General features: G+C 36.3%; 1 protein-coding gene across 1 annotated transcript in view; it reads right to left on the bottom strand.

Annotated features, from left to right (window-relative positions):
- TANC2 (tetratricopeptide repeat, ankyrin repeat and coiled-coil containing 2) overlaps positions 1 to 15,645 on the bottom strand; it is a 365,001-nt gene that overhangs the window by 137,472 nt on the left and 211,884 nt on the right. The window contains exons 6-7 of the mRNA XM_029927266.1: positions 7,240 to 7,388; positions 723 to 909 (exon numbers count right to left, since the gene is read on the bottom strand). Coding sequence (XP_029783126.1) covers positions 723 to 909; positions 7,240 to 7,388 — 336 coding nt within the window. The remainder of the gene's footprint in view (positions 1 to 722; positions 910 to 7,239; positions 7,389 to 15,645) is intronic.

Raw genomic sequence — 15,645 nt, 5'->3', positions numbered from 1 at the left:
AAGGAATAAACTCACATTAAGTTAAATACTATTTAATATGCATCTAAATCATAGAGATATATTTAGTTGCCATGGCATTAATATCTGCTATACTATCCAAATAGTGTGATTTGATAACCTTTAGAAGGAAGCCAAATGACGAAGAAATACTTTCTTTATTCCTTAACTGATCCCATTATGTCTGGCTTTTCAGCTGTTGTCATTTATTGACCAGCCTCTCCTCTCCCCTTCCCTGAACCTTTTATCTTCTCTGACTCTGGCAACTTTACACTGCCCCAATTCTGTTTGTCTGACCACTCCTACATACTGGCTCATTCTCTCACCTCTAGTTTCCTGCTCAATTTGAACATGCCCTAAGATTCTGGGCTCACTCCTGTTTTCTTCTCTGTACATTTCCTTTCTTCAGATCCTCGTTTCCCAAAACTTCACTAACTTCCATGGGACTGACTCCCCTTAATAAGTACACAATAAGCAATGCGTATATGTAGAACTGAGAGTCTCCATGAAGCTGCTGGTTCGGTGAGGAATGAACACTTCCTGAACCACTTCTGTTGGCAGATAGATGAGTCTACAGGAGGAAGCAGACGGACCTTTTATATATACATTTATGTACATGCATCTCAACAACTCAAAAGCAGAATTTCTGAAAACCTGAAGCTTGTGTAATTATTTTAAAAATTAAAAAAAAACCCACACAAGGATTAACATAAAAACCAACTCACCAATAATGCCGCTGTCTCTGCTTTCGAGGGTGGAGGTTGGACTAGTAACAGCCCCGTAGCTGCACTCCTTGGCCGTGGCACTCGTGCTGACCGGCGGGAGGGTGGAGCAGGGGCTGCTGGCTGGAGGGGAGGCGGTGCTGCTCGTCAAGGTGGAGCAGGGACTTATCCTCTGGGTGACTGCTGAGGTCTAAGAGATTGGAATGAAAAATTAAACAGATAAACTGACTGGCTGTTAAAGTAAAATATATCTTATGTCAAAACGTATGCTTTGGTGAGAAGAAGAAGTAAATCTACATACATAGCTTTTACATCTATTAGGTACTTATTTTTTGCCCTCCAGAACAAGAGATTCTGCATTGTACAATTAAGGTGAAACAGGGTAAATTTAACACAAGCAGAGATGGTGGCCAGTTTTTCTGCCTAAGAAATCTCTAGTGACAAGTGTTCTCTATCACTGTCATGAATTGATAAAGGAGTTTTTAATTAAGCACAAGTTGTCCCTGCTATTTGCTATCAATAAGACTATTCTGAAGGCTTAGAACTTAGTCTTGTTAATACCCTTCTTTGGTTGAATGCAGAGAAAATGCCTTATTCTGAAAGTCTATCTAAAAAAATCAATCAAACTATGTTCATTTAAAACAAAACTAAATAATTTCTCTATAGTAACTATTACAGACTGAGATTTCTTTGTATCTTGAATGGGTCTTATATCTGAGTTCACCTCATTTTAAAGTTTTTGACAGGAAGGAGTGAATAATCACCAGAAAGACTCGTGGTAATATATTCTGGCTTACCTAATTTAATGACATGCCCTTTTCTTTAGCTCTTTCGACCCAAATAAGTTGCCAAAATAATGAATAAAAGTATCTATTTTTTCAAACACTAAAAAACTGTATACTTTTAAAAATGGCCTGGGATCAATGATAAAATTACCTGAAGGAACACTAATGACAAATTTGACATCTTTAAAAGTTAAATTTGAAAGAAGCCTTTCAACTTCTTTACCTATGCAGCCACTATTCATATCCTCTCCACTAAAACTGAAGATTACATTTAACAGCTTGACTGGAAGATGTGTTGATCACTAGATGTGAGAAGATTAAGGCTCTTTTTAGTCACCCTAAAATGAGTTTTAGATATAATCCCCTGTATTTAATCACTTGTGTCGAATCCGGGTTTTGATTTTAATTTAAATGCTATAACCAGGTCACAAAAGATGCATTCAACTTAAAGCACAAGTGACATTTGCATAACCCTGCAACCAAGCAAACCTTTCCAATCATATTAATAACATTAGGAACTGATTTTTGTTAGTAATACAATAAGCCCTCAGATCTATGTCATTTCTCTTCTACTCTATAATTTTTCTTCAGAGGAGGGAGGAGTTTAAATTTCTCTGTAATCTCCTCTGTTTTTATAAAATGATGTTGGCCTGCAAGAGCAATGATTTTAACCAGGCACGCAAAAGAATCACCTGTGGAATATAAAAAGACCAGCTCCCCAACAAAACTGACATAGTCCCATACTCCAGACCTACTGAATTAGAATCCTCTCTAGTTAGAATCTGATGTGGTAATTTTTAACCTTCTCAATCCCCAGTTTAAAAAACATGGGGGTAGATGAACTATACTAAGGCTTTTTTTTTTTACATTAAATATATCTATAGTCATTCCATATTGGAAAAGTTTCATTTTAGTATGAATCTATTACTTCGATAGCAACCCATTTCCATTTTTAGATGAGATTCTCAGTCTGTTCTTTGAGAGAGGAAACTATATTATACACATAATATAGCCAATGTGGAGGTTAAGCCCAAATGACATCTATTATTTTTACAAGTTGCTTTCTACAAAACAAAGCATATATCACAGAATGTAAGTTTTAAAAGCTTTAACTGTAAAAGCAAGCTTAAAGATAAAGCCATTTAGAAAGTGTGATTTGCTCATGGTTTAAAAAGCAGGCTTCATATTTACTTAAGGAGGCTAGTTAATGAGATACAGAAGAAATCTCTTCTTAGCACAGAAAGACAACATTAACCATTCTCCATGCTATAGGCTAAACCACTCAACTTATAAAAAATAGTTCGATGGTTTTTCTGTTGTGTTCTCTGGAAGGATCCCAAACTCCCAGTCAGGTCTCTGAAAGGTTCTACAAATACACAATGTAAGAACCTGATGATGGAATTCCTAAAGCGCATCTTTCTACCACAGAAACTACTGCGTGAAGAAAATAGAGTGGCCCGTTGACTATCACTGTCAGTACTTTGTCTTCTGCAGAAAAGTGATACAGGCTGACTTGCCTATGCTGGACTCTGTCCTTTCTAGTATAATTCTGAGGCTGTGTTATTCTCAGGCCTCCCTAACCAAAGCAATCTATCTTTGTTAGCATGCTCTTCAACTCAGAAGAGAGTCATCAAATGAACATGACCTCCTAATTCTTAATAATCTTCCTAAGATGAGAAATTCCAATTTAGCCACTTCCTTCTGTGGTTCCAAGATAGTTTCATGGTATATTATATTCCAAGAAGGCCATCATTTAGCTTCATTATTATTTTACATTTGTTCAATTCTTTACAACCTAAGATTTTTAAAGATATTATTTCATTTATTCCTCATCAACCAAGAATAAGGGAAAATGAGTATTATTTCCCCCACTGAGAAATGTAAACAGGAAACTACCCTGAAGTATGAAAGCTAAAAAATAATTTTCTCCAGATCATAGTACCTGCATATATCTACATAGTAATTATATGGTATATTTTTTATATCTTTTATTTATATGGCATTTTACAGCTTACAAAGTAATCTCATATTCTTGATTTACCTTGATCCTCATTCTTGTCAGGTGTTATTATCTCGTATTACGTGGTATGGTGCAGCTGTTAGGAAGAAGGTTGTAAAAGCAGACCACCTGAATTTGAATACTATTTCATCACTTTCTGGCAGTGTGCTTCCATTTTTTTATCTGAGAACTGGTATATCAATGGACCCTACACCACATGGGTTGTAAAAAAGCTTAAACAAAATAGTGTGAATAAAGCAATTAGTACAGGGATTAGCACGTAGTAAGCATTTAATAAATGTCAGCTGCTATTACCTACGAAAAACCTAAAGCTCAGAAATGTCAGGGGACATGTGTGAATTTACCAAATCACAGCGGGTAGAATTAGAACCCGGGCACAAATTTTCTACTTCCACGTTCTCTTTTTTTCTCGCTTTCTTTTTTTTAATTGAACTACAGCTGACACACAATGTTACATTAGCTTCAGGTACAGAACAGTGATTCTGAAAGTTTGTTATTCTATGCTCACCACAAATGACTTTTGTATTATTAGAAACAGTCACATTCTAATGTGAAATGGGTATCAAGAAAAAGTAAAATGGATGTTTAACTTATACCAATATTAAAATGGCCCTCAACAAATATCTTTCCCACTTTTTTATTCACAGGGCATAGTGTAATAACACAGTTACAATGTGAACTGATTTAGAAAAACATTGGCGTGCCTGAGTGGCTTGGTTGGTTGAGCTTCTGACTCCTGATTTTGGCTCAGGTCATGATCTCTGGTTTGTAGGACTGAGCCCTCTGGGTTTTCTCTCTCTCTGCTCTCTCCTCCCTGCCCCTGCCCCCCATTGTTGTGCACACATATACCCTTTTCTTAAGATAAACATTTAAAAAACACATCAATCCCTGCCATCATGAAGCTTACACTCTTGTATTAAATACGGACAGCCCCCTCCCCGCACTAAACATGCAGTGTAATAAATTAATGATTAAGAGCTATAAAGAAAATAAAGTAGCAGGATAAGGGGGCAGTGATGGGCAGGTAGTAGAAAAACTAGCCAAGGAAGGCCCCCTGAAGAAGTAACATCTGAGCAGAGCACAGAATGAAGTGAGGGAGTTGTGGGGGAGTGCATTCCAGTAGTAAGGAACATTCCGAGTCAGAGGAATGACAGGAAGGCAGTGTCGCTGCGGAGCTGCAGGGGAAAGGGAGGGGTAGGCAGTGCAGGAGAGGCAGAAAGGGGTCAGATCAGGCAGTGCGCCTTTCTGGCCATGCTGAGGATTTCAGACTTAATTCCAAATGTGATGGGAAGACAGTGGAAGACTGAGAACACAGAAGTGAAAGGATCAGATTCACATTGTACGAGGCTCAGTCTGGCTATAGTGTGAACAGACTACAGCAAAAGTGGAAGGAGAGATTTATTAGGAGGCTATTTTATTCATTCAGTAAATATTTACTGAGTGCCAGCTAATGCTGGAACCTGCTCTAGCAGCAGAGGATGCAGGAGGAAATAGGCAAAGTTTCAGGCAGTTCACATTCTAATAGCCATAGTAGTAGCCCGGGCAAGCAAGGACAGTGACTTGGGACTAAGGTGTAGCAGTGAAGAAATGAGAAGGGATCAGATTCAGCAAACATTATGCAGACAATGCCTACATGATTTGCTGAAAGATTCAATGTGGAGTCTGACAGAGAAAAATCAAGAGTGGCTCCAATGCTTCTGTCCTAAGCATGGAGGTGGTATAACCCACTCAGAAAACACTGGGGAAGGAGCAGGCTCTGTGAAAGAGAGCAAGAGTCGGTTTTTGACATGTTAAATTTGAGATGTATGTTGGATACCCAGATAGAAAAGGTGGTATATCAACTGACGAATGGATCAAGAAGATCCATATACACACACACACCCACACAGTGGAATACTACGTGGCAATGAGAAAGAACGAAATCTGGCCATTTGTAGCAAAATGGATGGACCTCGAGGGAGTCATGTTAAGCGAAATAAGTCACGCAGAGAAGGACAGATACCATATGTTGTCACTCATAGGTCTAACAGGAGAAACCTAATAGGAGACCATGGGAAGGGGAAAAGGGAGGGAAAGAGTTGGGGAGACGGAGTGAGGCGAATCATGAGAGACTACTGAATGCTGAGCACAAACTGAGGGCTGAAGAGGAAGGGGGGAAGTGGGAGGGGGATGACGGTCATGAAGAGGGGCACTTGTGGGGAAGAGCACTGGGTATTGTATGGAAACCAACTTGGTAATAAACTATATAAAAAAATAAACATGAAAAATATGAAAAAAAAAAGAAAGAAAAGGTGTTCTAGTACAGGCGGCTGGAAGTGCACTGGCGTTAAGGAGAAAGGCAGGGCTAGAGGCAATTCGGAGTTCAGATAGTATTTAAAAAAACAAAAAAGAATGGAGAAGTTTCAATATACTAGATTCTCCAGGAATCTGAATTTTATAAAAACTGCCCACAAGATTATAATGTGTGACCTGCAAAACCAATGGCCTAGGGAATAAGGACAAAAAGAGAGAAGTCTGAGGAGAGAGCCCCGGACACCTGAACATGATCCACAGGATCTATAAACATATCCAAATAATCCATGAAGACTGTATCATTTTATGACAACACTAACATATGACATACAATCTTCCAAATATTTGTTAAGAATATACAAGATGAAATTAATTCACCATCTTCTAGAATAAACTGATTCACTATAGGACATATAAACGTTTTTTATGTTTGTTTATTTTTGAGAGACAGAGAGACAGAGTATGAATGGGGGAGGGGTAGAGAGAGAAGGAGACACCGAATCTGAAGCAGATCCACGCTCTGAGCTGTCAGCACAGAGACCAATGCGGGGCTCGAACTCACAAACCACAAGATCATGACCTGAGCCAAAGTCGGACACTCAACTGACTGAGCCACCCAGTATACATTTTAAAGATTAAGATCCCACAAATGAATCCTAGTCTAATGCTTCCTTTGCTACATTTAAACTAAAATATAGCCAAAGATAAAATTGCTGATATTTTTTAACTTTTTGACATGAATAGTTAGATTATTGAGTTTTTAGATTTTCTCTTTTCTATGTATTCAAAACTAAACTTTCTTTTTGAGCACATCTTTAATTATAACTTTTATATACTACAAATATATAAGTTTTGTTATTATTTCAGTTTAAAACATTTTCTAAATTCTTGTGATTTCTTCTTTGAAAGTATGTTAGAAGTATATTAATAGCCAAACATTTGGGGGGATTTTTAATTATCTTTTAGCTATCATTTTCAAGGTTATCATTCTGTAATTGCCTAATTCTACTATAATCACGGTTATTGGAATCTTCTCGAATTTGCTGAGACCTGCTCAGCATATTGTCAATTTGGTAAATAATGCACATGTACCTGCAAACAATGTGTACTCTCTAATTTCTGGGTGTCATACTCTACAGATGTCAATTCTGTTTCTTGGCTCATGCCCTTATTTGTTCCCTCATTCAGTCCACAAATGAATCAAAATCAAGTGGCTTTTTAAACCTAGGAATATAACAAAAAGATGTTTCATAAAGTAAAGAAATATAGTGATTATGGAAAATCGAGCTATATCAGGCCTCAGAAGTCATTCAAAAATTGGGACTCTTCTCAGAACATACACATATACATACACCCTGCAACGTTCTCCCCGGCAGAGCAGGCCGGCTTAGCCCGGGCTTGGCAGTGAGAGCAGGCGGCTTACCTGATTTTCATCCTGCACTTCCATGCTGTACTGGTCCCCTGGCTGAACTTCCGACACTTTCTCTCCGAGAAGGAAACCCAGACGAGTCATGAGTGTGTTTGCTGCTTCATCTACTGACGGAGGGGGACCAAGTTCCTGTTCAGCATCACCTAGAAGAGGCAGACATTGAAACACATGAATCTTTCAAAATAAAATGACCTCATCCTGCAACCAATCTTATACTCAATTCGGTCATTCCCTCTGTTTTCATTCTAAACCCAAAATTACAAGGTGCCTGCCTGGAAGCTGATTTTCCCACTTTGGCATATTCTAACTGATAGTTAGTTTACTCAGATTATCCTCAGAGTATCTACTTGAAACACCCGAGTTTGAGAGAATGTCCGTAATCCACTGAATAGAGGACGTTTCCTATTTCCTTGACAGTTAGCCTTCCAGTTCAGCACTCGGGTGGATCCAGCTGCTGCCACAGTCCTACCTTCATTCAGGTTCTTTTATTTTCTTTGTCTTTTCTCTTACAGTTTGTGTAAATATTCTCTTTTCAAAAGATCTGGAAATCAGTTCAAAACTGACAAAGGAGTTTCAAGAATAGTACCAAGTACATTTTTTCTTTAACCATTTGTAAGTATGGACACGATGTCTCATTATCTTTAGTATGTGTCTCCCACAAACGAAGGCATTCTCTTACATGGCCACGGCGCCAGCGCAGACATCGGTAAACTAGCAGTTGGTGTTGCTATAATCTCACTGACAGACCCCATTTCAGTTTTGTCCCAGTACTGTCCTTTCTAGCAAAAGGATCCATATCAGGGACATACAGTGCATTTCATTCTTGGTTCTCTTTTATCTCTTTTAATCTGGAACAGTTTTCAGTCTTTTCTTAGCTCTTGTGACTTTGACACGTCGGAAGATTATAGGCCAGTTGTTTTGCACAATGTCCCTCAATTCCAGTTTATCTCATGTTACCTTGTGGTTTGACTCAGGTTATACATTTCTGGCAGAAATATCACAAAAGTGATGCTGTGTGAACTTTGACCACTGGTAGCGTTCGCCAGATTTCCCCACTCTAAAATTATACTTTTTCTCTTTGTAATTAGGAAGTATTGTGTGTGTTGGGGCGGGGGGGGGGGGGGATACTTTGAGTCGATGTAAATACATCCCACTTCACAATAAATTTTAAATTAAAAAATATTTTGTGATAAAATATGCATTCCAAGATTTTCTATTTTTACAATTCAGTCGCATTAAGTTCATTCACAATGCTGTGCAGCCATTACCACTGTCCGCATCCAGAACTTTTCCATCATCCCCTCAAAGAAACTCTGTACCCATTAAATAAAACTCCCTATTCCTCCCTCCTTCTAGCTCCAGCTATCCTCTATGAGTTTGCGTATTCCAGGCAAATGTAAGTGGAATCACACAATATTTGTCATTTTATGTCTTGCTTATCTGACTTTGCATATTTTCAAGGGTCATCCACGTTGTAGCATGTATCAGAATTTCACTCCACTTTATGAATAAATAAGATTCCATTGTATAAATATGCCACAGTTTATCTGATGGTGGACACTGGGGGTTGTTTCTATCTGTTAGATATTATGAAGAGTAATACTACAGACCCTGGTGTAAAAGTATCCGTCTGAATCTCTCCTCGACAAACTTTTGCCCCTATTTTTAGCATTCATTAATTCATTACTCCTTCTACTGTTTAGTTTCTTTTCCTCACCTATTCAAATGGACTCAAAATTTCCTATCTATTTAATGAGTTATAATCTGCTACTATCATTATTTATTTTGTCATTCCAATTGTCTCCGATGTGGTCAGGGTAATAAGCCCTTCCAGTTTGGCTCTTGGAGCCTTCTGACAGACCTGTGTCATTTTCTGAGCACTTCTTTGCTTTCTGGCACAAGATGTTCCAGGTTCATTTTTTCCCCTGCCCTAGCCCTAGAGTCAGACACTTTTCCAAGAAGCCCTGGTTCTTTTTAGTGGAGAAAGGTAAGCTCATTGCTATTAGGATGCCACTGTCCTCCAAGTCCACTTGGGTAGAGTTAGGCAGTATAATCACACACATACATACAGACATGTATATATACACACACATTCACACATCCTTATATTCGTTCTCACTTGCAAATCTGTATACAAACATATACCCCAAAAGTTCACGGTGACACCCTAATTCCAGTTCAATATGATAAGGGTACTTCTAGCGTTTTTTTCTTGCAAAAATTTCCCTCCAAAGTTGTAAATTTGTTCCTCAATAGTGAGAAATCTGGCTTTCACTATCCTTACCTTATCTGCTCCCCCTTGAAATATAAATGTCACTGCTGCTCACTGCCACCCTGCACACGGATGCTCTATTCATCCTGGCTGGGGTCCTACCCCATGACACATGGGTCTGAGTAGCACTTCTCCCACAGTCAGGGTCATTTTTTAAAAAGTGATATATAATTCACTTACCATAAACTATATCCTCTTAAAGTGTATAATTCAGTAGCTTTCAATGTATTCATAAGGTTATGAAACCATAATCACTTTCTAATACCAGAATATTTTAATTACTCCAAAAAGAAAAACCCCCATTAAATTATTTCGGTTTTGCCCTGAAATTTAGATTCTCCAAATTCCTGATGGGTGGCATTCATCTGCTTCCATACTGCTACATTCTTTCATTACAATTTGCTTTTTAGTTTCTTTCTACTTTGGCTATTTTCAGTGGTTACCAACTATAGGAATTATTCTTTTTCAAACCTTTTCAATGAGGGTTGGTAAACAAAGTCAGTATGAGGTTTTCCCTTGGATTCATCATCAAGATAAACTTATTTCCAAATACAGAATTTACAGAAATCATATGAAAAGGAGCCAGGGAACACAAGATGATCTATTCTAAATATGATGCAGAAATAAGTTAAACTGTTTATACTAATGATTCACTGTCAACATCTTTTCAGATTTTATTTCATATGCATTAGGTTTAATGTTATAACAATCCACAGCAGCACAGACCCTATAGGACATTACAAAAATCTTTTTTTTTTTTGAGACACATCCTTTCAGCATAGCAAGCATGAGCTATAATGTCACATGGTTTGATGCCGAAATATAATAGCTTCTGGATTTTTTAGGATATTTAATCTTACCCATTAAATAATAATTTTGCTCCTTATGGCAAGAAAGTGAGATTTACACTATTATTATCATCATTCACTTGATATTTATCATAACTTCTCTATAAAGTTATAAGCTGGGAGCAGGGAACAGACTACATGTGTATTTCTGCATACTATTACTGAACTCAAGTGTTTCATCTGTGAAAAATCTATATAGAACTTTCATTGAATTTATGTCAGAGTAGAAAAACAGACTCTATTTTCTCTTCCCTACTTCCTCTCCAAGAGTCAACAAAAATAGATTTTTCTGCCACATAACAAGATATAATAGAATCAATAGGGTTATTTTTATTTACAAATATTTAAGTTTACTTTGTTCTCATCTCCCAAGAATGATGGTTTCTTATTCCTTGATAAAATAAAAAGGTAACTGCTTTATTCAAATTGATGAATTACCCTTTTCCTCTTCTATTGAATAAACTAGCTAAGCTTTTCCAAATTCTTCTTAGTATAGATTCCTGACCTCTAGATATTCTGGGGCTCCATTTCATTTTCTTCTAGGTAGTTATCTGGATATCAAATATTTTCTATGTACATGTCAACATTATGTATTATGAGGATTTATATAATGTGGAAGTATAGTCATTGAATTTTTTTAAATGAATGTATAAGTAAAGTCATTGACTTTAAAAAGTTTATAATCTATACAATAAATAACACATGCTAGATTATATGATACATTTAGTTGGCATATAGTGTGTATTATGTACAAGTCACCAATTTAAACACTTTACAATTAACTTAGTCTTTATAACAATTTTATGAAATAGGTATTACTCTCGTTTTACAGATGAGAAATCTTTGGCACAGAGAAATTAAGATACCTGCTTATATCCCACAAGCAATAAATAGTAGAGCCAGGTTAAGAACCTGGGTTCCCTGAATCCAGAATCAATGCTCCCAATATTATATTGTTTCCTCAGTGGAAACCATGAGATCATGACCTGAGCTAAAGTTGGACACTTAACTGACTGAGCCACCAAGGTGCTCCAAGACTATTAAAATTACAGCTCTTGTTTCACTTTGGCCATTTGGAAGGAGTGCATTTTGGCACTGGGTTGTGTTCCCAGAAAACTGAATGAAGAACACAGTACCTTAAGAACTAAAAGATTCTACAACTTACATGGAAATGGAAAGGTCCAGGAATAGTAAAGAAAACTTGAAGAATGACGACTTCTATTACTTAATATCAAAATTTAATATAATGCTAAGGCTCTTATGACAGAGTATGACTGACACAGGCATAGACAGAAACACCAATGGAACAGAATAAAGAATCCAGAAGCAGATCTACACATACATAATTCACCTTATTTAGAACCACCTTATTTAGAACCATAGTTTAGTAACAGAATGGTATTTTCAGCAAACGATGATGGATCAATATGATATGAATAAAAATAAAACCTGCCCCTACCTCATACCATATACAAAAATCAATTCCAGATGGATTATGGATCAAAAAAGGAAAGGTAAAACAATGAATTTTCTAGAAAATAACCTAATAGATCTTCATGACTTAGGACTTGGCAAAGATTTCTTAAATAGGACACAAAAGGCACTAGCCACAAAAGAAGATTGATTTTTTGTGTACTTTATTAAGAAGAATTTCTTTTCACCAAAGACATCATTAAGATGGTAAAAAGGCAAGCCTTAGAGTAGGAACAGATATCTTTAATTTACACATCCAACAAAGGGTTTCTTTCTAGAATATATAAAGAATCCACACAAATCACTAAGAAAAAAAAGACAATCCAACAAAAGGTAAACAAAGAAATCTATATAGGAATTTACAAAAGATGATTCCGAATGACCAATAAGCATATGAAAAGCTGTCCAACATTATTGGGAGATGAACATCAAAATCACAATGAGATACCACTGCACATGTGCAGTGCAGATAGCACACAAAACAAACAAAGAAATTAATGAACATCCTGACAATATGGGGCAAAAGAACACATGAATACATCTGTGCTGATGGGAATGTAAATTGGTAGCATGAGGTTTGAAAAAAAAAATTAAGCTGAACATCCTGAAATTCTAGCAGGTCCATTGCTAGATACATACCAAAAGTAAAATTATATATACAGGTGCATCAAAATATATGTAACAAATATTAATAGGAGAGTTGTTCATAAAAGTCCAAACTGAGAATGTCCATCAAGAGTAGATAGAAAATGAAATGTGAGAGCAATAGAAGAGAATCTCACAAATATACTACTGAACAAAAGAGAGATTCAAAAGAATACATACTAAGTGATTTCATTTGTACAAAGTGTGAAAATGGGGAAGTAAAGTAACAGAATGGTACTCATAATAGCGGTTCTACTTCTAGAGATTGGATAACGATAGGAGGGAAGCACGGGGAACCTTCTGAAGTGCCCGGAATGTTCTACTCTCTTAATTTAGGTCGTGGTTATACGGGTGTGTTCATTTCATACAATTTCATTGAGACTACCTACTTATGATTTGTGTACCTTTCTATATTTCTATTTCAATTGTTTAAAATTACAGAAAATGTTTTAAGGACATTAGGTTTGAGAATGAAACAGTATGCACAATATCTGTCTTTTTCCTCCAAGCGAGAAGTCTAGAATTATGAAAAAGAAGCTATATGTATTTTAGATTTTAGTGTAAGATTAAAAATTACTTGGCCACTCCTCTTGAACCAGTTAACAACTTACAGCAAAGACATACAACTTGAGAGAAGCCAATGCATGTAAGAAATATTTTATAAGTTAAAGGACGTACTGGAGAACACAGAGAAAGAAACAAACTTGTCTTGGCAGGATGGAGGCAGAAAAAGAAGGGAAGAGGATGTCTTGGAGGAGGCTATAGTCAAAATTCTTGTAACAGATGAGGTTGGTTCTTTAACAGAAGAGTTAGGGAAAAGCAGAGGGAACAGTTTTCAGATTCAAATTCTGTATGATGACTTACTGGTTCAACACAATTACAGAACTCCAAGTTCAAAATGGATTAAATGCAGCATGTTTAATGTTGTTTTAGAAGAGCATTTTAAATTTATTTCTGGAATCATAATAATGATAGTAGTACTAGTAGTAGTAACAACAATAGTTAATGTTTACTGGGATATTAGTGTCTAGTACTTTTCTAAGTGCTTTACATGTATTAAATCATTTAATCTTCTCAACATTCCCTATATGCAGATAGTAAAAGTGAGGCACACAAAGACTGAGTTCTTGCATGCCCATGGTTAGAGTTAGGTAAGTGACAGTTAATACTGTAGTTCAGGCTGTATGGTTCCTGAGCCTGTGTTCTCAACTACTTCATTATTTTGTCAGGAAATATGTGAATGCTGAAAACAAAATTGTTTATATGGTTATTTTATTTATTTTTATCTTTAATAGCATTCTGTATTATCTGATGACAGACAATAAGTATAGGAAAGCATTCATTAACTCATTAAGCATTCATTAAGTATTTACTTTTTGTGTGTCCAGTACTGTGTCAGGTGTCACATGTACATTTATGAACAAGGGGTACAGCCCCTATTCCTAAGGAAGTTATAGTTTCAAGAAGGAAAACAGAAGATCAATTAATTAAATCATAGTAAATTATATGAAAAATACAATGCAGGCAAGAAATAGGATCCTGTAAACAAGCGAGTGCTGAACATTTTGGTCCTTATTTTTCTTGATGACACCAATTCTCCTTTTAGATGGTTTATACTTTAGATCTGCAAAATAGTATCTTCTGTTTAAAGTAGCCAAACCCCAGAGGGATTAGACAATGACTAAAACTGTGTCAAGAAGTGAATGTCTAACAGCTAATGTATCTAAACCCCTCATCTGCATCCCTAACCCGGCAGGCTACACAGGGTCTCAGTCTATAGACTCTAAATTCTCAGCATTCTCTTGGCATTTTCCCATCGAGCTGTTTACGTTTTCCTTTACAATCCATTAATTATAAACTGCTTGTTCTCATCTATTTCAAAACTCAGAAATTTGTCCCACATTTAATCAAATAAAGAAACCCATTCTTTCTAACAGTTTTAAAACATATGATTAGCTTGGCCCAAACGCCAAAGCAAACCTGGTTATACTTTCATTTTAGTTCTTAAATGATTACCTAAATTTTTCTTTTCTGATGAACATTAGAAAATGGGTGGCTGTTAAAAGCAAGCTGTTATTTGCCACAGTAGGTGCTGAAGCGGCATGTGGGCTTTACCAAATCCTCTCGAAACTGAGCTCCAGTTTTTACTATACAGCTCTAGTTGTTCAAGCTTCTGAACCCCTCGGTAGTAAATCAGAAAGTGAAAAGATATATTTCTAGTAGAGAGAAATCTATATTATTCATATATATTTATAACATATTAAAGTGTTTAATTTTGCCTTCCTCTGGCTTTTGGGGTTCATTTCATTCATTCAATACACACTAAATGAACACCTACTATGCATGAGTCACTTACTACAATAAGCACTACAGATACAGTGGTAAGTATAAGGCATAAAATACATTAAAGTGTTCGGACAGTGTTTTTGATAATTTTAGCGTTCATTTTTACTTGATTAGATATTTGAGAAGAAATGTTTGAGGAATAACTGTTATTCAAAAGCTCTCACTGGAAAAATGCCACAATGATCCATCTATAATGTAACTCTCTCTTTTCTCTAGGGCAAAGAGCATATCATCTGTGTCATTATAAAAAATGTTACTTGGTTAGGGACCAGATACGGCATTTGTCGTATTAGAGAACTTATGGCATACAATTTAGCTAAGAAAATCAGCATCATTGTTCTGTTAAGATATCAGAAAACAGCATATTTTATGCTCTTGACTATAATGGAAGTTTTACTTGTACATAAATGAATTCTAACCAATGTTCTTTAAGACTTATAAATAGAAAATTTACTTCTATAAGACAAATAATATCTTTAGATTTTAAGGGTAGCTTTCTGTTCTACAGTAGCCAAAGATGATTTACATGGATTAGTAGAAGAGTATTAGTCTTTAATATGTACACCAGTCATTCTGTGGTAAATACAAAGATGTTTTGTGTGGCTTTTGATATTCAATGTTTTAATAAAACATTAACCAGCAGATAAGAACATTCCTTTTAAATTGGTTTGCAACAGAGCCAAGCAAGAGGGAGCCAGACTGTAGTAAGCCTGTGCCTCACAATTCTCTTCAAACATTAAAAGAAGTTCTCTAATCATTTTGCACGATGACTCCTCTTCCCTATTTGGGGGGGGGGGCAACAACAGAAACATCAGT

The sequence above is a fragment of the Suricata suricatta genome, chromosome 17, assembly GCF_006229205.1.
Source record: "Suricata suricatta isolate VVHF042 chromosome 17, meerkat_22Aug2017_6uvM2_HiC, whole genome shotgun sequence".
NCBI classification, from domain to species: Eukaryota; Metazoa; Chordata; class Mammalia; order Carnivora; family Herpestidae; genus Suricata; species Suricata suricatta.
This window is presented reverse-complemented; position numbering and strand designations above follow the sequence as displayed.